This window comes from Diachasmimorpha longicaudata, chromosome 2, assembly GCF_034640455.1.
Source record: "Diachasmimorpha longicaudata isolate KC_UGA_2023 chromosome 2, iyDiaLong2, whole genome shotgun sequence".
Lineage (NCBI taxonomy): Eukaryota > Metazoa > Arthropoda > Insecta > Hymenoptera > Braconidae > Diachasmimorpha > Diachasmimorpha longicaudata.
In genome coordinates, this window is record NC_087226.1 from 12234876 (window position 1) to 12258451 (window position 23576).

General features: G+C 36.3%; 3 protein-coding genes across 9 annotated transcripts; 2 read left to right on the plus strand and 1 right to left on the minus strand.

Annotated features, from left to right (window-relative positions):
- The first annotated feature begins 275 nt into the window (after positions 1 to 275).
- Positions 276 to 2603, plus strand: LOC135172781 (phospholipid hydroperoxide glutathione peroxidase GPX4-like). 6 transcript variants are annotated; one of them, XM_064139142.1, is made up of 5 exons: positions 276 to 519; positions 1143 to 1233; positions 1340 to 1449; positions 1520 to 1611; positions 2190 to 2603. In XM_064139142.1, the coding sequence occupies exons 2-5, from the start codon at positions 1145 to 1147 to the stop codon at positions 2403 to 2405; spliced, it is 507 nt and encodes a 168-aa protein (XP_063995212.1). In that variant the 5' UTR covers positions 276 to 519; positions 1143 to 1144; the 3' UTR covers positions 2406 to 2603. The 6 variants fall into 6 exon arrangements, with proteins under 6 accessions (XP_063995212.1, XP_063995213.1, XP_063995214.1 ...); XM_064139143.1 differs by having other exon boundaries at positions 325 to 519; positions 1058 to 1233; XM_064139144.1 differs by lacking the exon at positions 276 to 519 and adding an exon at positions 547 to 817 and having other exon boundaries at positions 1058 to 1233.
- On the minus strand, positions 2593 to 23333 carry LOC135172750 (E3 ubiquitin-protein ligase CBL-B). 2 transcript variants are annotated; one of them, XM_064139076.1, is made up of 8 exons: positions 22387 to 23333; positions 10334 to 10480; positions 9873 to 10145; positions 9491 to 9710; positions 8658 to 8822; positions 5095 to 5347; positions 4468 to 5004; positions 2593 to 4340 (listed from the first exon to the last, which is right to left on the minus strand). In XM_064139076.1, exons 1-7 carry the CDS (start codon positions 22929 to 22931, stop codon positions 4472 to 4474), a joined length of 2136 nt encoding a protein of 711 aa, XP_063995146.1. In that variant the 5' UTR covers positions 22932 to 23333; the 3' UTR covers positions 2593 to 4340; positions 4468 to 4471. The 2 variants fall into 2 exon arrangements, with proteins under 2 accessions (XP_063995146.1, XP_063995145.1); XM_064139075.1 differs by having other exon boundaries at positions 9488 to 9710; positions 22387 to 23332.
- LOC135172784 (uncharacterized) lies at positions 11091 to 13832 on the plus strand. The gene is made up of 5 exons (XM_064139148.1): positions 11091 to 11245; positions 12573 to 12663; positions 12763 to 12872; positions 13116 to 13207; positions 13335 to 13832. Exons 2-5 carry the CDS (start codon positions 12575 to 12577, stop codon positions 13548 to 13550), a joined length of 507 nt encoding a protein of 168 aa, XP_063995218.1. The 5' UTR covers positions 11091 to 11245; positions 12573 to 12574; the 3' UTR covers positions 13551 to 13832.
- Positions 23334 to 23576: the final 243 nt, after the last annotated feature.

Sequence of the window (23576 nt, forward strand, 5' to 3'; positions counted from 1 at the left end):
CTGTACGAACTGCTTCATTAAAAAAGAAAACTACTTTGAACATATAAAAATATCAGCACATAACAAGTGGAATTTCGAATAAAATTGTACACGGTATACTTTATTGATGATGTGATTATTTTGTAAATGAGATAATGTTTGCGAAGCAGAGCAATAGTCAGGAACAGAATGACTCGTTGCAATTCTGGAAGGTTCCTGAGGGGCAGATGTTTCATCACCTCTATATTCAATGTGGCTATTACTGGCAGTAAAAAAAAGAGCATCCAAGTATTCTTCATATTTCAGCCAATCAAATGTGTACGGAAAAGTCCAGCAATTTCATCATTGACGTGCATGATTAGTACACTTCCCATTTGTCTGATTAGGACGATTCGCAGTATATAATCGAGGTGTGACAGTATGGCGGTCAGTTCCGACCTTCTGGTCAATAAATGCAGTCTCACTTTTGACAGCTAGATAACATAATTAAATCTACGACAATCATTCCTACCGATCAGTGATAAAGCATCAAAATAAACGGTAAGAGAATCTTTAACATGTCATCAACGTAGTTGATTGCAGCATTCTGGCACATAAATATCACCCAATCGGCGTTTCACATCCATTGTTCTCAAGTTGTTGCTGTTGACGTCACCGTGGGTTTAGCAAAGTCCGTTTTTTAATTGCCTTGTATATGAAGAGGAGTGTTAATTGTAGTGCTAAAGTCAGTGATAGTGGCTCACTATTAATGGTAATAATTTTTTGATCGATAAACTCATGGGCTACTTGAAGTACTCGATAATCCCGGGATTGCATCAGGTGTTCCGCAGCTTTGCAGGCACGTAGATTCATTTTGCGCATAAATTTAGTAAACTAACCTATAAATGGTGCCAGTTGACGTATAAAAACTCGGCTTATGGTATTTAACAATTGAATTTTGGATCATCTGATATGTAGAACTGGTATATTTCAATACTTTAGATAAAATAGCCTCCGGTTGCTCGTCTTCGGGTCGTGCTTACTTCCACAAGTCAAAAACTACTTTTTTCAGGACTATTGAATGATTTGTTCATTGCAGTCTGTTTAGGCACCCAAACCGCGCCTGTTAAATTACTTTTACGTACAGTGTGATAAAAATGTGATTTATGTTTGGCTTTCTACAGTGATGACTGGAAACCAGGACTATAAATCGGCCAAGTCGATCTACGACTTCGAGGCCACGTCGATCAAAGGCGAAGTTGTGCCGCTGTCAAAGTGAGTTGATGGAAGTTTATTACTAATATTTAGAACCAATGAATTGTCCCTTTTTCCATTGTTTAAACTGTCAGCAATGGACCATTGTTTGTTTTCCTCATTTTAGATATGAAGGCCATGTCTGTCTAATTGTCAATGTCGCCTCAAAGTGTGGACTCACTGCTACAAATTATAAAGAGCTGAACGAACTCTACGATAAATATGCAGAGTCTCATGGTACATGATGTGCAAGGCTTTGTGGTGTATATTTTTACGGGAACTCAACATTTTTTTATTGCTTTTTCAGGCCTCAGGATCCTGGCTTTCCCATGCAATCAGTTTAATGGTCAAGAACCTGGTACCAGTGAGGACATTTGTAATTTTGCAAAGCGTGAAAAGGTGAGGTTTATAGATCTAGGAACTCATGCAAGGTCATTATCTATGTAATTATCTCCGTCCCAACATTTCAATTACAATAACTCTACTCTTGCTGGCTGGATATGCTTGTTTCAAGTTTTTCTGATACACTTCAATCCGAAAACTGCAGATATTGACAAGTATGGTAACCCAGCCAAAGGGTTAGACAGTCTGATAACTGCTGTTTATTGGAAAAAGAATGATCTTGTGGGAAATTAGGAATTTCTCTAGGGCAAAGATTGCGTTACAAGCACTCTCGAGATCTGCTCGTTCATTAGCCAGATAATTGGTGGTTTAGGGAGGTCATCATCCACAGCCTTATCTCCTTTTAATCATTACGCGGAGTAATGATTCAATTTGGATCATTAATCTTGACGGCTTCCGACAAATTTTCATTACATTTCTTATTACCCAACAAATTACTTCAGAACCAATTCCGTCTGATCTCATTCTCATTAAATGTAACCACCAGGACAAGTAAAACCTTAAGATAATTCTCTTTCGCACAAATTTTTTAAATCAGGAAAACTTATTATTGTTCTTTACTTATTGCGGAACAGGTGAAGTTTGATCTCTTTGAAAAAATAGATGTTAATGGAGATAACGCGCATCCTCTCTGGAAATACTTAAAAAAGGAGCAAGGCAGTATCCTCGGTAATTTTATCAAGTGGAACTTCACGAAATTCATCGTCGATAAAAATGGAAAACCCGTTGAGAGACATGGACCGGATAAGGATCCTCTCAAGTTGTCTTCAGATCTTGAGAAATACTTTTAACCACATCGAACCACAACGTTGATGATAATTGTATTAGTCATTGAATGATTATTGTTTTTTTCATTTAGAGAAAACAATGACGTGTGATTTACGGCAGTTCCGTAATTTTTCCAGTTTTTGCTTAATTAAATTTCTTTGTTTGATATTATTATGAAATGTTTGATGAAATAAAATAATCGAACCTTCATTTTCACCACATGATGCACAAATTTGAATTTTATTTTTTTGAATTTTACACAGAAATACACAAAACACAAGTTTCGGAAAAAATTTCTAATGAAAACATCACTTTACTTTAGTGTCTTGTTGATAATGAAATAATGTTAATAGTTAAATAACGAGGAAGTTGTCAGTGCATATATCGCACGACATTCTTCATTATTCATTATCCCCCGTTCTGCATAAATCACAGGGTAAATTGCTGGGTCAATTCTGTAGTAAAATGGTAGAAGTCTTGAACGTATCTCATACCTCGATTCTGAATTTTTTACAGCTCTACTGGTTTTACTAATTTCAATTCGACTTCCAATGGTATTAAGGGAGAAATACATTAATGCGTATATTAAATGTAGAAAAATAGGATAGCTAAGTTCATCAACTGCTTTACAGATAAAACATCGCAAGGATCATTTGTTAATTCATTTAATTCTTCACCATTTTTTTCGATTTTTTCATACGGGAGAAATTTCTAGATCTAACCCAGTGGTTCCCGTACATTTTTTTATACCCGTTTTATTTCTCTTTGACAGTGTAGAATCATTCTAATAAATTTTACATTTTTTTTTGCCAGTAGCAATGTCGCTCTTCCTTTACTCATTAATCTTTATCCATTCTTTATCGAACCGTGAAACATTTTCGAAATGGCTGTAGTTTGTAACAGGCATGGAGATTACTTTTGTTTTTATCAATAACTTTAATAACTATATTTCAGTATTTCATTTATTATTTATGCCGAAAAAAATGCTACTGCATGATTGAAATTCCAAAATTTTTACACGATTTCTCATGTTTACTCATTTTTAGTTTGTTATCGAAGGAGTGAATTTCGTATACACACAACGGGTGGAAATCTACCTGCAACAGTTTTTTAAATTCTTTGCGCTTTTTGATAATAGATATTTGGATGGGACTATTAGTTAATAATAATAAATTAGTTTTGGTGTTCATATTTACATTTTTTTTCTTTCATTGGGTTATCTTTTAATCGGTTCAGTCAGTGATATTTTCAAATGGAGACGATGAATTTGTTCACTGCGGAAAAATATATAATTAATTATTTCAAAACCATTATTGGGTTTTTTTTCACACGAGTGAACGTGAAAAGATTATCCAAAAGAATTAAGAACATACAAAAGAAAATTTGTGCAAATTTGTACGTTTTCTCATGACACATTTTTTAATGATATAACAACGTCATTAACTTAACAGTTAAACATAAATATCACATTTGACGAATACACTATAATAAATAAATAATAGTAATAATCATGCAAATGACGTATGGCTTATTGTGGTTTTGCAGGCTTCTTTGCATCAACTTAAGTTCAGTATTACGAAATAATATTCGTCGAATTCGCGTGAGGTTGAAAAAAAAAACGAAAATACCTGTGATACACTTGGCCCATGAATATGTGGTTCAACTTCAATAGATACTGTGTTTTTCGGAGATATGATGGTGGACCAATATTTTTTTACTTCACGCTGCGTTACCTCGCATTGATTTATTCTACCTTTCATAACTGGAGTATTTCTACTTTTTAAATGACGAATTATCCTCCAATTAACGAAGGAAATTCAGGTAATTTTTGAGATTTCATTCTCTATCAGTTGCTGAAGGTAATTTGCAGCTGGTTCCCGCTTTATCCAAAGCCCTATTGATTTCTCAGACGTATCGTCGAGGAGGGATCGGGGGTCACGAACCATCCGCCTGAGTTCCTGGAGAATCGAAAACAAAATCTTTACTGTAATTAAATAACACACATAGTATAGAATATAAAAATTAATGAAATGACAGGGTGAAAGGATCAATACCTAACAGGGTAGAAAAATAAAACTACTTTACCTGGTCAGGAGGACTTAGTGGCGAACTCATTGAGAATATCGTAGGCCATATCCAAATCATTTCTCGTGATTCCCAATGCCCGGATAACAGCATCTTGCGCAAATCCAAGTGCTGTGAGTCTTGCAATGTGTTCTACATTAACATTCTCATAAGCAGCTGGTTCTGTTTTGTGAGCGGATCCACCTGGTTCCTCTCTGCTCCTCATCAGCGCTGTGAACTTGGCCCGGTTTGCCTCCAAATTAATGTTCTTCACAACGTGTTTATTGGTACCAGGTATTGTCGTGGTATTCTCGTAGTCATGATGTTTTGATGTGTCTTTTGTGTTTTTTGGTGGTCGCGGTGCTGATAAGGGTGGTGGGACAGGCGGTCCAATTGTGGAGGCTTGAGATAATAAATGACGACCTGATTTTTCGGGCAACGCTGGAGGCGATCGTTGAACTGAACGCGCTGGGGGTCGCACGTGAGCTGACGATGCAGGGGGAACCGGAGACGTCGATAGTGCTCGATGAAGCAGATCGTATCTCTTATCATCGGTCGCTGAAATTATTAGGTTTTTACAATTTGATTTTTCGTATTATTTTTATTCTTCATGAAAGCTGTCATACGATAGTTGTATCTCGAAATTACCTTTATTATTATATTCACTTGACGATAGTATAACAGTGACAGTCGGTGGCGGTGGAGCATTTTCTTTGGGCACTGTCAAATGCCGAGTATTTCTCGAGTGATTGTTAGGAGTCGGCGATCTCCTGGGTGGCAAGGGCGGACTAGGCACGATTCTCCTCGTTTGCACCGGTGAATTCGTTAAACTAGAGTCCTCCTCGTCATCCGAATCATCGCACATCAGTCCGCAGTTGCCATTGCATAACTCAATGATATCCTATAACACGCAAAATGAAAAATCCAATTGAAAATCTATGAAAACTACATGGAGGTATCATGACTGTAGTTATTCCCTAACACCATAATATATTCAAGGGAAGTAGGATATGTTTATTGATTCTGAATTATTTCACGAGTGAGTTATTTACGGGTCAATATCCAGATTTTTCTGACAAACATTTTTATGAAAATTCATTAATTCACGAGGGACATAAAAGATTGGATTTCATGCTTCGATATAACATTATAACTATCTTCCTACAACTATGACTGATAGAAAGAGTGTTCTCAACAATCAAGCACTGAAAAAAAAATAATTTTATCATTGAGGTGGAGGCAACTGTGATGGTGTTATTTGGCTCTGATCACAAAGAATTTGAGATAACTTTTTCCTGATGAAAAGATAAATGAAAAATAATAGTGAGTGGAGTGAAATGGACACCTCTGAGTAGTCAGCAAATTCACGATGTACAAGATGACTCGAATCAAGTCAGATTATGCTTATTACGACGACGAGGAATTAATTTATACGAATAAAGTAATGATTCCGTCCAAAGCTGATAAGTGTTAATTTTCTCCCACCCTGATTCAACAATAAATAATAAATCGAAATACAAAAACACTCCAAGCATAAAAAGCGCAGAGCCATAATGCACTTACCTGTGTACCCTCCGTCTGCAAATCCACAGCATATTCCCAACAAATCACGTATGTACATTAGTTCAATATTTATTGAATTTCTCAATTTTTTTCATGCAGTGGGCGGAGCATTCGACCCATTAAACAATTACGATAACAATTAAATATATTTAGGTGATGAAAAAAAAATCTCATGCTTAATTATCAATTCAAAAACATAATAGTCTTCGTTATGGTATGAATTCTTTATAACACAATTTATGAAATTATTTTGATGGAAAACAAACTGATCGGCAAAAAAGGAGCGTGTGCATAATCAACTCAGTAATAGTAATGATAATATTATAACTTTATTTAAAAAAATTCTTTTAGTCACCTAATATTTTACAATAGAAAAAAAAATTAATGTACACTAAAGTTAAGAACTCTTGCTTATGTCTTTCGCCGTGTCATTTTAACTAGATTATTGCCACAATTATGGCAGAAGTGGAAATTACTAAAAGTTTATTGATTCAGGCAATTCGTCTATGTAAAAAAAATCTCTACTCTCATTGGAGAGTAGAACTCTATCTCTCTCGCATGTATAATTAATTGATTAATAAATAATCACAATAAGAGAGTGAATCAATATAGTTTTATAATTTCAAATGATGTTACAATTATTCTCCCTCCCTGTCAGAATAAAATAATACGAATATTTAAAATCGACTGTAGTTTTGCTGCGCAACTGCAGTCGATTAATGTCAAAATTTATTAATACTCTTTTTTCTCTTTTTTCGTACTTATTTTTCACTCTAGTAATAAAAGAAATTAATAACGATAATAGCTATCGCGCTACTCTTGATATGATATATATCGCATATGATCACAATTGCAACCAAAAAATATATTTGGTTAATAAAATTACATTTATAAAACTAAAAAAAAGTCAGTTCGATTAAAGCGTTACGACAAAATTTGCGATTGGAAATAATTCAAAAGAGGAAAAACGAATTCTGTCACACCGTCTACTGGCACGATAACATTTTTCAATTGTTTAATAATAAATTTGTGAGTTTCACTCAAAAATTAATAAGTTGTCTAGTCAACTGTCACCGAAGATTTCAATAATACTTATGCCATAATATATATTCATAATTCAACTAGTTATTATAGTGTATGTACGTTCAATTCATCCTTTTGTATTGCCTCAAATTATGCGTCTCATTCAAGTATTTCTTCAAAGCAAAGTGTGTAGTTGGATGCATCCAAATGCGATGATGCGAGCAGATAATTATTTTATGATTTTTTAAATGTAACGATAGGTTTGATACCCATATTACTTCTCAACAAGCAGTTACCAATGTTTTTCATTGAAATACAAATTAATTAATGAGAGACGATTGAATGCAATGATTCGATGATGTTCCTTTCAAATGTTAATGTTCTCATTGTGCCTCATATCTCCGGAAATGTTAGTCTTGAACTGAATAACACTGAATGGGGCTGTTGCATGACTTTTTTTTAATTAAAAAAATCATTTAATACAAAAATTCCATGATAAATATTCCACACGTACTTTTAATATGAAAAAAAGGAGAAATCAAAGGTCTAGTCGATTGAACATTTACGGTTTGAGACTACGATATTTCGTAAACCTTCGTAGACCTTGTTTTAAACAAAAAATGCAGCATCTAGTATTTATCATTCGATTTTCATATCCAAAGTTTAAAAAAATTTCATGCGAAACCCCAATTACTGAGTGATTAAAAGGATCCTAGGAGTTCAATACGTATTGAATCTTATAACTGAAATGAAAATTTGAAGCCATCATACCAGGCGGACCTCATCATAGGCCCTTATGAATTTTATTTATATATTTTTCTTGTCAAAATTCCGCGGGTTTGTTTGAAACACCCTAAAGGAACTTTGCTTAAAAATATCAAAAATTATAAAATCGAACTACAGAACGATTGCAATGCTTCCGTTCGGAAGAAAAATATATAACGTATAAGTACTGCTAACAACGAATTTCAATCGGCTCCATTAGGATTTGTATATTTTTCGCTATACATACGGAGCTGATTTAAAGTCATAAATCAAAATCAAATGAATATATATATTTTGCACTATTAATACCGAGTGTTCCATTGCCACAAGCGAAAAAAAAGCTTGGAGGAACATTTATCAGTCTTTCTATATCAAATTTCCTGACGACTTTCTAATCTGAAGCTCACGAGTGCATTCTGAGCTAATTTAAAATAATTAAAAAATATGAAAACACCATAACTACTAGGATCTCTTAAACACCAATGGACGAATGATTATGAAAAAATTAGCTCATACAGTGAAGCCAAAAAAATGACGAATGTAGTAGCTGTTGATGCATTAGGAGTGTAACCTACCTTGAATCCATAGTTTATCCGAGAATAACTCAATAATGATGTAAAACTATAGAAAAACCCGAGTGTAGGTCTCCATTTGTGATTACAAATTCAACAACGAATGTGATGAATCAATGACAGAAACAATTAGAAAAAAATATTCAAAATAAATAAATAAACAATGAACGCTGATGGTGTGATGAAAGTGATGAGGCACATTCTGTGAGGTCTATACACAGGGTACAATTTCTCTGATTCTGTTTGTTTTTCTTTTTTTGGTATGGAGGGCTACACCTAGTCGGATACCTCGGCGTCATGGTCAAGATCCCTCGTGGGTGTCGAAGCATTGCTGGCTGATGCTGATTGTGCCCCGGGTCGATGGGTCCTTCGTGGATCGAATGGATCAACTACTATTTGCTCCGTTCCCTTAATCTCTGCACGACAGAATGGACAGCCTTGCCCTTCCGAATCCTACAATGATTGATTAATAGTCCATTACACGCTGAGAAATATTTCTCGAAAAATTTCAATGTTAGTAGGGAAAAAGATAGGAATAATTAATGGAAGAGTTTGTCATAACATTTTCATTTTAATAATTCCGCTAGTAACCTTGTCTCTTATTGAATGACGATATAAACTGTTCCGCTTCTTCAATTATAAAGCCTCGACCTCATCTCGCTCATGATTTGCCGTCAAAATAGAATTTCATGTAAATTATGGAAACTTTCAACATGAATGCTTTTGCACTTGACATCTATACAAAAGCATTAATGCATCACAATTGATTTTTCCACTACAAGAAGTTAACGATGCTAGAAGCAACCTAGATTCAGCAAGTCTATGAAAGGGGAAGAGAAAAAAGAGATCGTTGACCTCATTTTGAATTCTATAGAGTCAGCTTTTTGTATTCTCACTCATACATTAGCATGCCCCATATAATATTGAGGTGTCAAGAATAATCGATAGTCTTTCACCCAATTACCCCCCCCCCCCTAGGCATCGAATTTTTCATTGATTTTTGGTATAATCTCTGTGTTCATGAGGTATATTATCTGTCTGTACTTTTCATAACTTTATAGTAAATATAAAATTTTTACTCCAAGATTGGCAGGGTATAAAAAGGAATAAAATACTGCTACCTGCCAGGCTGTCAGACACGGTGTGCATAATAAGTGTCCGCAAGGCTCTATCCTCACGTCCTTATCATGTTCAGCGCAGATTTTGCACAATTGGAATGTACTACCCATTTCGCAGTACAATTCGTACTGTTCGGCTGTCACTTTAATGTGCTCTTCTGGTGTTGGTTGAACTGCCGATGTTAAATCTGGATTTATATTCCTTCCGTCTGGATATAAGTAGCTGAAAAATTGAAAACAATAGTGTAAACGAATGGTGACAAAAGCTACTGGAATTGTATCTCGAATTTGTGTTGAAGAGTATTAGAGCCAGAAAAATTTTATGAATTTTGATGAATAAAATTCTAATTGTTCTGAGTCAACTGTCTTTTTCGAAAATACTTACAAGCCTTCTCGATAACCATCCAAAAGTGCTTGACACAGACTCTTATTATGTGGGATCGTCTGGAGAATATCACCATCCGATGTGACATATCCAATTGCCCACTGCCCTAATCTCGTGCAGCTCAATCTAAACACATAGCTTCCCGGCTTTGCGATGCAATACTTTTGTAATCGTGCCTTCACCTCGTCGTAGGTGAGGAAAGCTACGTAACCAGGATGAGTAACTGCCAATATCTTCCAATTGCGTAATAACGTTGACCACGGTTGAAACAGTCTGAAAATGGATCATAGACACGAGTATCTACGTGAGACAATTTGTAATTTTTTCACACGTGTAAGAAAGATGAAATCATCAGTCCACTTGTCATTTTATTATTTATGAACTAGTCAGTGAAAATTGGAATTGTTCAGAAACTAATTTCTCTCTAGAAATTGACCTGTCTACCCTACTCAACTACTGACCTTGTGAAAACGTCAAACTCAAAATTCGAAATGTAATCATTGCATGTAAGATCAATTGTTGATTTGAGCGCCATTGCCTGCAATCCAGTGCTTATGGGATGAACCTGGTTCAATTCCTGTCTAAATATTTTCCATGGGACCAGAGTACTGAAACAGAAATTGAAATTTTCATATTGCAACTGAGCATATTGCATCGCTAATTAAAAATATCAATACGAAATTAGGGTATTTTGAATTCATCCTTTATTTATTATCGTTTAAAGTACCAATGCAATATTTTTTTTCTTTTAATTCATAAAAATGAATTGTAATATATTTTCATAAATGCAGTCCAGTATTCAAGATCATCAAACATTATCTCAAACAAGTACTCATTATCGGTTGAATCGATATAAATGTAGAGTCATGAGTGAAAGACGAACAATAATTGAAGGTTTGCAACTCAGTAATATGGACAACACTAGTTTAACCTTCTCCTTATTGATTCTACCTTACTCTTTGTTAAATAATTATTGTCTGCAAACTCTGCAAGTTTCCCCCCCATGTAATTATTTTTTGGCTAGAACTAATTGTATGAACGAATGAGGGTAAGTACAATAATACTTGCGATTCCCTAGGAAACAATGTAATAAAGATGTACATAAAAGTGTACGTGTAAAAAATGATATTTCATCAAGGCAAAAATGCCAAGTCATTATTGGATGCGGCTTTCTTGATATAAAAAATTCACAACACCCGTTGTATTGAACTCCACTTCCTACCACTGCCTTTGGACTTCGAACACGATTACTACGCAGGCACTGGTTAGTGTCAGTAGTTGCCGGTCGCTTTCCCAGTGAAGTTTTACCTGAGTTTTTTGGATCGTTCCGGGGCTTTTGGGATTATAATAACTTAATAATAATTGCATAATCGGTAAGGTGTCATCGAAATTCAGACGAAGATTATTTTCGTGCTCATTGTACCCACGATTTATCATCATTCATGCATTATATTTTTATCGGTTAAAAACAATCTCTAGTGAATGGCCGTTACAATGGAACACATTCCCCGTGGAACAATTTAGTTTCTCGCTGTTAGATGGCGGACTATGTTCCTGGTGCACTGTTGGGGATATTATGTCTATTTATATCATATGTATTTGTTATATTTATAATTGGGATCAAAAATAGACAGGGATTTTTCCATACCGTCTGCAGGAATTCCCTACCAGAGTTTTATCATTGAGAGTTCAATAATTGTCGAGACACTTATGTATGTGATTAAATTTACTACTAGTGGTTAATTTTTAAAAATAGAACGATCCTAGTGGCGTTCAAAATAGATAAGATGTACTGTCAGTACCCCAGTTATGGGGCACTTAGGAAATGAGGAACAGTTATGGTGCCATATTGTTTTCAATAACTTGGAAGCATTGGTGAATGGTTATTTTTAGCTTCTTCAATAAGGAATTATACAGCCCTGAGTTTTCATTCAATTCCACTAGTCACAGTAATTAAAGAGTACACTTCACGTGATAAAATACCCTCTCTTAAGGTTGTTGGCTTACAACTTTTCAACGATATTCTTTTGCACTGAAAATTTACTTTGAACTGAGCTTGAAATTATCTCATTCCAAAGCATTTAAAAAATACAAAGTCAATAGGTTGAGGGTGGGATTATTAATGGCAATGTTCTACTCGACAGAATAAATTGAAAAGTGGGTAATAAAATACTCCACTACAGTTATCATTCCTATAATAACTGAAAATAGATTTAGGTATCGTCTGTCACTAGAACGAATGGATGTGCTGATGGTTTAAGGGATAGCTTTAGAAAACACGTTTATTCTGAAGATTATCCTTATGTTTCTTATAGATAATATTTGTGGGGACCGTTGTCCCCTGTCACTGAAAAAATTCCAACTAGCTGTACTAAAAAATATAGGAGATCATAAATAATGAAATACCTGTTTTTAACTCATGCGGTCTAAACCCACCGGTATCTCCCTAAAATCAATTTTTGTTTATCTTATGAGAGAACGCTTCCTACGATGCTTTTTAAAATTTCGGTTGTCTAGGCATATAAATATCCTCATAAACGTTTCATTTATTTAGCGAGTCTTATAATTTTTTCCGCTATTTCCATTACACCCCCAATGGGGAGGCCGCTCTAATTTTCCCATCCAAACCCAATTAGCGAAAGCTCATCTAAGATGTTGAAGGGGACAGAAATACTCAATTACAATGTTCCTGTTGAATAGCAATGAGCGGAAACCTGGATTACAAGGCAGCCACGTCGATCTACGACTTCGAGGCTAACTCTATCAAAGGGGACGTAGTACCCTTGTCAAAGTAGGTTGGCTATAAATATACGTAAGAAGAGAAAAAAGCCAACTCTTCTCAATGTCATTGCTGAGTCTTCTGCATAACGAATATTTTCCATTTTTCCAGCTACAAAGGTCACGTCTGTTTGATCGTTAACGTTGCTTCGAAATGTGGTCTTACTGAGACTAACTATAAAGAGCTGAATGAACTCTATGACAAATATGCAGAGACTCAGGGTAATTGAATTGTATAGTTGTGTTTATACGAGGGTCGTGAGGGTGATTTTATTGATTTTTTCGAACTAAAGTTACTGTAGTGAAGTCGAAAATTGAATGTAAAATTTTAAAGCTTAGACATTGTTTTTATGCTAGAGTACAACATGTTCCCTTTTGTTGTACTCCCTCCATGCCCCGCTCACCGAAACTACTGTGACTTTGCAATCTCATGCAACAAATAAAATCATTTGTCTTCATTTGCAGGCCTGAAAATTTTAGCATTTCCGTGCAATCAATTTAACGGTCAAGAGCCAGGTGACAGCGAGGAAATTTGTAGTTTCGCCAGTCGTAAGAAGGTAAACCCCTTTTACAACTTTCAATGAGCATTTGAGCATATTTCGATTGGAGCGAACTTTACTTATGCGATTCTACTTCCTTAGATAGAATTAAGAGATTTATTGCGGTTTATAAAATATTTCACAGGTCAAGTTTGATCTCTTTGAGAAAATTGATGTCAACGGTGACAACACACATCCCTTATGGAAGTGGTTGAAGAAGGAGCAGGGTGGCACCTTCGGTAACTTCATCAAATGGAACTTCACGAAATTCGTTATCGACAAAGAAGGAAAAGCAGTAGAGAGACATGGACCCAATGTGGATCCATTGAAAATAGCTTCACATCTTGAGAAGTACTTTTGAGGGATTACCTCAGTCACTCCCTAATGCACGGTTGTGATTGCGAACATTTTTTTTTATATTCAGCAAAATTACATTACCACATTAGAGTTCAATCATTGATTGAAAAATATCCACGAGTTCACATTTATTACGAATAGCTTATTTGGAGGTATATTTTACCCGTATTTTTTGAGTATCGCATAGCAACCCTTATTAGGAATTTGTACTCTTGAAATGCACTTTAATAAACATATGATAATTTGAAAAAGAATTAATTGGTGAAATTAATATACAGCTCTCATGTGTGAATAAGTGAGTTTATGGACGGTCCCTGAATGTTCTCTCCCTAACTCCTCATTTAAATAAAGTAATGTACGAATAATGAGCTATTTCCTGACTATTGGGAATCGATTATATTAAATTGTTTAATCAGACTGTAATCACTCTCACACTTCAAATCAGCATTTAACGAAATGAACAAATGTCGACAAATTTGATCTACATCTGGTTAAGTAATATCCACCACCTACAAATTCGTCGAATCACAATCATCTTAAGAGTGATGGTGTGCATGGAAGCACCGCCTACATTACGATATGACTAACCACAAGGTATGATAAGGTGCACAATGCCGGAAGTAATTCATAAAGTTTCAGATAAGACGAGTTGTGAAACAAATGTCGCGATGAATATGCTAATGCTGAGTATTCAAAGATAACTTCGCAGTGGATTCATCGAAGAATGAAAGAATCATGACGTCCGATATGTAGAAATTTTCGGCATGCGAAATTCTATAAATATCATTTCACCATTATATCATAAAAGAGGAAATTACTTCTTGCCGACACCAATACTATTAGAAGAATCCATAGAATTCATTAGTGTACTGGTCTACACCAAAATAAATCAATGGTGCAAAAGGTTCACTTTTTCGTACAGTGGGAAAATAATTTTTCAAGGTGATAATTATGCGGGAGATGCTGATGCTCTCTTCCACTGGAATAATAGAAAAAAAAAAATTTCAATTTTTTTTTGTAGCTGTCCTGCTTTTGATGTTTTTCAAATTTTACAAGCGTTGAAAATATTCATAAAATTGACTACATTTTTTGAATATTTTACAACTCACCAGTTTACCTTCAATAGTCTATCTGCCCCCATCTATGTATTCGTTTTCCCCGTGACTTATCTATTTTTTCTCTTTCATCGTTTTTATCATTCATTGGATGTTGGATAAAAAAGGGTTTTATATCTCTCTTCTGTCCGGATTTCCAACAACTCCATTCCCATTCGGTGTTACCCTCACAGAAGCAAAGGCAGGGCAAAACAATGTGAAGAGCGGATAAAAAAAGATAACCGACAATATTGATTTCGAAAATTACCCGAGGGATTATCAATGCATCACCGGGAGCGTCTGGAAAGTTTCTGGGTTTAATAGTTTCCAGTTGAATTATAGCTTGTCAATGTCTGGGGGGATAAAAAAAAATGGGAAAATTCTCAATGGGACTCATGGTTTTGTGAAAACATGAGCTGTAATTAAATTGGATACATTAATTGTCAGAAATATCATTAAGCTGACAGTTGAAAAAACGATTTGTCACTCAACTAATTACAACAATGACGTTCAAAAATCTCCGAAATGAAAACAGCAAATGAGATCACGTAGAGCAATGCGGTAATATGCGAACGTGAGGCGTAATCGTACATATCCTAGAATTGCCATTCGTGTTCTGGTTCAACTACTCGTGGAACAATCAGTCACGGCAATATTGCATTGCCTCAACGCGTACACCACAGTGCAATTCGTTATGGACGAAAGCGTATAAATGGATTAAATGAAGGAAGGAGGAAAAGGGTTGAAATGTACAGATCGGATGCCAGCCGATATTGTTGAATTCCGAAACTTTGGTTATAGATCAAGTAACACGACTCTGCCAAATGCCAAATCAATTAAATATACGGAGACACACTATTAAACAACAAATGATTGTAATAAATCATTTTTTCCTATTACGTGACGCAGCAATAAATCCAGCAATATTAGACTGCCATGTAATACTTGAAAATTCCATTCGATTTTCCCCTTCTCAAGTCATGTCCGTACGAATTGTTATTGACCTGGAAAGACGTAGTGATGTGATAAATAAAAAGGAAACATGCAAATGAATGTGAAGAGCTACTCAGAAACGAAGATGGAGAGGAAAAAAATGAATGAGCAGAATTTTGCAAGGCATGCAAGATATACATTGTGCCTATAATTAGACCGTCCTTGCTTTTGCCGACTGATTCGATGTCGTCCGCCTCCATTCATAAAATCCATCCACCTCGTCCGACGCTTTTTCGTGATTTTGCGCGGTGTCGTCGTCTCGCCTTTGCCACTTCCTTTCTTATTGCGCGCGCGCGTACAAAATTCTCGTTCACCTTATGACCGACCTCGTCGATCGACGAATGCCCTGCTCGGGACCCAGTTCATCCACGTCCCAGTTTCCCGTATTAATGATTTTCCTCTATTTATCTTTGTTCATGTTTCGTTTGAGACTTTACAGCTCTTATGCTGACTCTATCGCCATTTTTCTCTTTAGTTCTGTGGGACTTTTCAAATTTTGCATTATCCATAGAGAGGCTGTTGGATAATTTGCGGTAAAATTAGTGAGTTCGTATTTTGGATATTTTTTAATTAGCTATGAATTGCCCTTCTGCTTTTAGTCCGATTTACGTAGCGAAAGTAATGTGGATTTCCGTCCCTGTCTGCTATTAATTATGATAAAAGCCCTCGGCGGGATGAAAATTCTTCGTTGGTTATTACTTGCAGCACGAAGTCCACATGTGTGGCAATATAAACATCATATTACAGCTATTTTTGTTGTGATTAGGATGTCCTTCTTGCAGGTACATTATTTTAAAAATTCTTGGGGTTGAAGTATCAAATATTATATTAGTTTACTATTCGGAATATTTGGAATTGAATAGTCCAATTTCATTATTCGGTAAAAATTTGGAGAGCTTGAAAATACATTTCGCTTTACATCGGAATGTTTATGTGCCATATTAAAAATTTAATCAAGATGTGAAGTTTCCCTTCTGCTACTACTGGAACCTCGTAACTGTCCTCGGGCTCTATCTAGAATTTTGAATTTTATGACTATTTTTCCCCCAAAAGAGAAATATTCAGCGACGAACGAAAATGACGAACGTTTTCCTCAATTTCGGACCGAAATACCGCTGTAAAAAATATACGAAAGTATTATGTCATTTGTGCCTACGATTGCGAAATGTCTATTCGGAAAATCCAAAGTAACAAAGTTCAGAATTCCAGGGAAAGATCATTCGATTTTATGGCATTCAATCATCGCGCTTTTGCTATATAGTCTTCCGGTTAATCTTAATCAACCATCGCACTTTTAATTTCGTTAATTAAACTTGAGCAGCGACATGATAAGCCGAACTGATTACACATCGAATTCATCATCAGGCCACATTTCCTCGAATTACTAATTCAAAAGCACGACAGGCTGGTAAAAATGAGATTATGAATGACTCCAAAATACTCGAGGCGGATGTACGTCAACGTCATAAACCTAGTAATCTAGGATCTACCCTCCTTTTTCAATGCAACAATGCATTTGTCACAGCGTTTGTGATCATCCTTTTTTCAACCCACCACCGAGTTCATGAATAACGCCTCAAGGACCGTTCTATATTCATCACACCAACTTGCGAAATTACTATACTATTTTTCTTTGGAATTCCCCATGTTTTTTTTTCACTCTGGTATGCTTGTGTTTCTAGCTTCATCGGAGTGAACAGATGCTCCTTCCACAGCTTCCCCTGTCTCGGGGGAAATTTACGATTATTGGACAACTCCGGATTGTTGTGAAGTAGGTCGACAGTGGTGGAGTAATGTCACAAAGGACATTTGCATTTTTTCGTTTTGGTAGACATTGACAAACGAGAGAAAGTTTATTAATCTTATTAGAAGTTAATGATTGATCACTGTCACTTGACTCTTATCCCGTGAGTTAAGTCAACAAAATTTATCATTGATTTATGATTTGGGGTTCCACTTCGCAGGGGGAATTTAAAAATTGATGGGGTGTCGACCGCCTATGATTGTTGTAATCAAAATGAATAACGGATTTGTTCACATTTATTCTCGAATAAAATTTGTCTCAGTATTGTATAGATAGTTTTGTTAATTAAATTTCAAATGATATCTGTTCAACGAATTCCGAATGCAACAGGTGAGTGTCACATATTTATTCTAGCGTTCATAGACAGTTTTATTCTTAATGAGAGCACGGGCATCCGTAAAACAATAGATATTAGAACGCTATTAGGACAAAAATGTGGAGCAAGAAGGAAACGGTGAAACCGCAGTAGATAAGGATGAGCCTAGGAGTTATCATGATACGCTTCAACCTAGTAACATGCATTAGTGATTCAAGATTCCGTCAACCAAAAAAATATCGTTTTCGAATAACTCGTGCGGAAAGTCAAGCGGTGCTCCAAAAGGTCACTCACACGTATCCACCGGCTGCTAGGCGACGACCGTCCGAATTATCTAATTACCAAATTCCCCAAAATTCAATTGGAATTTTAACATGACAACAATTTTCAAAATTTAGGGGAATAGACATGTGCATGTAACCGTTTCACCGGCAATGAATAAAAAACCACGACAACCAGAATCAACAATTAAGGAAGGATCCCTCAAACAATTGAACATGGTGACTCATCCAATCCCCTACGAGCTGCCATCCTTATTTGTCACTTTCCCAAGAGAGTACGAAGTGGCGATGCCCCCGGACAGTAATTTAATTTCCATCGAACCCGTGGCATTGACTCAGCGGCATCAACTACTTCACATATAAGCCCACACTGATACATTATCAACTGCCACATAAAATCTACAAGCATTGACCCTCCTCCCTCCCCCTTCACCCCCTCCGGATACCAAAAAAAATAAAAGGAGAGCAAAATTGCAGGGGAGATAAATCAGTGAAAAGGAGGGGGAGAGAGAATAACATAAAATAAGCACTTGGTGTGTACAGTTATACGAATGTGTAAAATTCTATGCGGACAATAAAGAGTCACGGCGGTCGCGTTATTCTTTTTAATTCTCCTCAATCGTGACGTCACGTCCCCTTCCTTCCGTTGGTGCTCGGCACTCTGGTCCGGATGCGAGCTTAACTCGTCGTCGGGGAAACGTTTTGTCGGTCTTCCCAACGTATTAAAACCAGTCAATGTGCACGTGTTGGTCTTTAATCATTTCCCCACCTACTCTACTGAAGCCCTCACCTCCCCAGGGTTTTTTCGATCTTAGCAATTCATGCAGTAATGACACCATAAATTTACATACAATTGTCTGATCTTTACATTTCTTCACATTGACAGGAATAGATATGCAATTTCCTCACGAGTCTCCATTCCTGGAGTTTTTTTAAAATTTAAGTCGATTGAGAAATGATGGAATTTTTAGTTTCGTTCATAAAGTATTTTTGAAGATTATTTTTAGATGAAATTGGATCAAAGGAGAATCTTCATTATATTGTCAGAACTAAAAAAATTGTTGCACCGCTTCTGTCCTTCCACTAAAGAGAAAGCAAGGAAAAAAATAGAACATAGACACGTGATATTTACCCCAGCTCAACTCTCTCTCCTCTTGCCACCTTTTTCCATTTAATACGAGTCAGACTGATAAAGCGACAGATAGACACCCTCTCAGTCGATAAAGCTCTCATCCTGTCCCATTCTTCTATACCTCTCGACAGAGACCAGCTTTTCAGGCTTTGGAATTGAAGATTCCCAAGCACTTGCAATGCCAAGGGCCTTTGAAAAATTTTATAGCTTTCTTCCCCTTTTATTCAACTTTTTACTTCTGCTACCCTACCTTCCACCTTCTTTCGCATATCTCTTACGTTTTTTTTATAGCCATGTAAGAAGACTTTAGTAATTGAAGTGGAAAGCAAGTGAGAAACGCTGAGCGTTTTTACAGTCTTCTTTATTTTTAGTTTTCATTCTCAACAGCAGTGCAAGGTAATTTCAGAGCAATTATTTTTCCCTACAACGTCATTTGCGGACAATTGAGAAGGGATTGAAGGCGCAGCAGGTAATGAATACAGGAGATGAGCTGAAGGAGATGAGTTCGATGATTTTTTGTAAATTATTTGAGCACATTTTCTAAATTAATAAGGAAGGTAAATGTTTCCCCTGGCTTTCGCATTTAATTATTTTGATATTTTGATTTTTTATCAAATATTTCCCTCCATTTAACAATTTGAGATATCTTAGCAAATCCGCTTGGATTTATCCTCTGTCCGCCACTTCAGCAGTGAATTATCAAGAAACGGATGGGAGGATGTGGACAAGGGGAAAAATTGAATTAGCCGCACTTGATAATCTTCACCGGGTTTTCTGGAACGAGGCCCACTGGTTGAAATACACACAGGCCATAAAAATTGTCCGTGTGTGGTATTACATGTTGTGTAAGTGACGGCCGGATGTCCGCGATCATTTGACCGGAAACGACGGAAACTGAAGGTCCGCACATCGTTAGTAATGGGGAACAAACATAAATTGGTTTCACCAGAAAATATGACGGATTGCTTTGATCATGTATCTGTGTGGGAGAGTTCTTTGGAATTTATGAAAATTCTATGCGGATAAATTATATAAAAAAATATGACTTTTTTTCCAAGCAGAAGCATTGCAATCGCTCTTATCGTCTCATCTGAATCTGGGATATGTGGCAGCGGTAAGAGGAATATTGTTTTTATCCACTTAAAACATCTCCGACCTTCACTGGGAAAAAAATAATATTGGCAAAATAGTAGTTTGCTCGTCTTTAATTCACTCGCATCATAACCCACCTCAATCTCCACAACATAAATATATTCATTCTATAAATTTTACGACGGAAAGAGCTTCATCCATTTAATGCACTCCAAGTTTTCCTGCGATAAGACAATATAACTGAATAAAAATGGATAATTTAAATCACGATGAGATGTAATATTCGTGTTTACGTAAACTTCTCCCTGACTATTTTATTGTGCGACGAAGACGAAAGGGAAATAATAATAAAGTTATTCATAGCTACGTTGGCACGCGCGCCAAGACGAATAAACATACAGACACATGCACAATCGTAATGTACAGACACTGGTTTAGTATCACATTCATGGATAAGAGAAGCCATTCATGAATCGGTTTCGATGTTTATTTATACGCTAAATACGTTCTGCGCTTAGAGGAAAATATCAGCGGAGCCTTGACGTAGATTTCAACCTTTGAACTTCCTTCAAAAACAAACGAAAAAATTAACCAATTGTCAGTTTTTGGTAATAACAGTTGTTTCTACCAACTGCAATGTAGAATTCAAAAATCAATGAATTTTTTTCATCCCCAATTGCACTTTACAATATTAATAAACTACGAGGGATCATCGACTGACTTTGACGAACAAATACGATGCACATTAATTCCATGTGCTTATCTGAGTGTCTTTAATGATTCGGTAGAGTTTGAATAATTTTCTGGTTCCACTTTGTTCGACTGAGGGCAACAGAAGATTGCATGGAATTTTACCTTTCAATTTTTTAAATAAAACTTCTATTTTTTGCAATGGTTAAATAATCCAATCGCGGTGAAATCTTTGGAAATTCAAGACCGAATGGGGTTCAAATGGAAACTCTGAAATGATATGATCTGACGTTCGACTATAAAAATGGAAAATCATTTCAATGAATGAAGAGCAGCCAAAGTACAAATTCCGTAAATTGAAACTATCGATCGATGCTGGAAGGTTGCATTTTCGTCCCATCAATCTCGTTTATTCAATAACCATGACCCAGAAGCCGATTGACGCCACGAGATTTTACTATTCGCTGGGCAACGGCCAGACGAGTGCTGCCGGACTCACCAGTTGGGTTCAATGAACTTATTCGGCGAGTCAAAAGCGAGAACTGCAGAGAGAGGATGTGTAGCTGTACACAGAGATTTCAACTGATAAATATGTGCATTCACAAGATACTAAAAGAGTACGATTTTCACATAACTTGAATATAATCGTCAACTATGTAACATAGACGAATTGAACATTGTAGCTTGCAATCCATCCAAGGATCTAGATTTGACTGGAAGGAATTCGAATGTTGGAAAACTTTAAATCTCCAGAGGAATAAAATACAGTTTATTAAAATGTGTTGAGAATATTTCGTTGAGCTGAGCTCTGGATCCAATTACATTGAAAATCCTCTGACATTCAAAATTTCTAGACTTTTCTTGTGACCACTTTCAATTACTCTGTAAATTTGGAATTTACGGTTGAGAGCATTTCAGCACTTTAGATTACCATATGAATCACTTGGAGTCGTTGAATAATTCATCGCTGTGATAATTTTGTAACGAAATAGAAAAAGTTAGATAAGTTGAAATTCCATGCAGTTCACCCAGGGAATAAGCGGCTAAGCGGTTTAAAGGGCATTTCATAGAGCCATCGCTCGCAGTCCGTTGTATTTTTGAAAAAAAAAAAAATCTCAACGCGAAATAATTTATATGGACATTGATTTTACATTAATCTCTCTTGACTCTTCACTCCTGGTTGAATTCGATGACAAGGAAGTTGGACTCTATAGGCCCTCACCTCTCCCGATACAACTGTAACAATGGCCATTTTCCCCACTCTCAAAAACTACTCTACGGTCAGCCATAAGAGTCAACGAACAGGTTCACGAGAACGAGTGGAGCCAGCCTCCCTCCGTTTAGGTTAGGTTGTATTGCACTGTGTTGTGCCCAAAGCAATTACAAATCCCATTAATAAACTCCATCGAAAATAAATGAATGAATGATTTTGATTTACCTGTTACCAAATCGTTCCTTCCAAAATTCAGCAGCGTCGGATTTTGTGATGCGAAACTGATCACCAGCAAAGACGCCGTTTGGAAATATGGCCTTCAATTCAGATAGCATATGACTGAACACGAGACTCAATTTCGTTAAATTTCTACGATAATGCGATCCCTCATCGAACATTTTCTCTTTTCCCTCTTTAAATAACTTAATAGCCTGTTTGCATTTCCTCATTAAATTATTAATAAATACACAGAAGTGTTCATTACTGTGCAGTACATGCATACGATCCTCGTATTTACTGTATATCAAACGTAAACGTTGATAAGTGTCTGGCAGTATATCGAGAATGAATGGAGGTGAATTTTTAAGATTCATACGTTGCTGTTGACACAGCTTAACAACTTTGTCCATCAATTTCCATGTTTTGTCCAACATTCGTTTGTCGGTTGATAATTTTGGTGGTGTCATTGCATCTGCAAAACGTCCTTGTATCTTCTGAAATATTGAACTTATGTGCACACTACGACTTCTACTGCTGTGTCCAGACGACATCTTGATATTTATTTTCTTGATTTATTCGTTAATTTCACTGCTGTTCCTCGAGGTCTTTTTTTTTCTTCATTCACCAGACCTTTTTTTTCACCTCCAACGTCCGGACGCCTCCGAGGCCTCACACAGCACTTGTTTTCAACCCTTTCCACCCCCCCGCCATTCAACACCAAAAACACTGAATTTATATTTGGAATTTGTTGGGCTTCACTTCACTCAACTGAATGTATTCCACTGCGTTACACTGTCACATATTTTTACGGACATCTTTGAGCTTTTGTTTTTCTCATCAACAGATTGGTAATTTGTTTGGAGGATTATTTTTATTGAGATAAAGCGGGTCTCGTGTGCAGAGACATGAAATCAGATCGCGCATTACCGCATTCTGCTCCGAAACTGAACGAGTATAGAGAGAATGGGGCGACATTAGGCGGTGGATGTGGGAAGTTCAGGGATGCGAGTTCGAGATATCGAGTTACGCGGTTCGCGAGGCGCGAGAGGGAATGACGTAACTGGCGGCAAGGTTTAAATTGTGGGAAGTTGATAAGTCGCTTGGACATTTCGTTTTGAGTTAATCTTGAGTTGAATTACATAAGACAAGTGTAATAATTATTTTAAGGTATTGATTTCCATCGGGGTGTAGAGGGC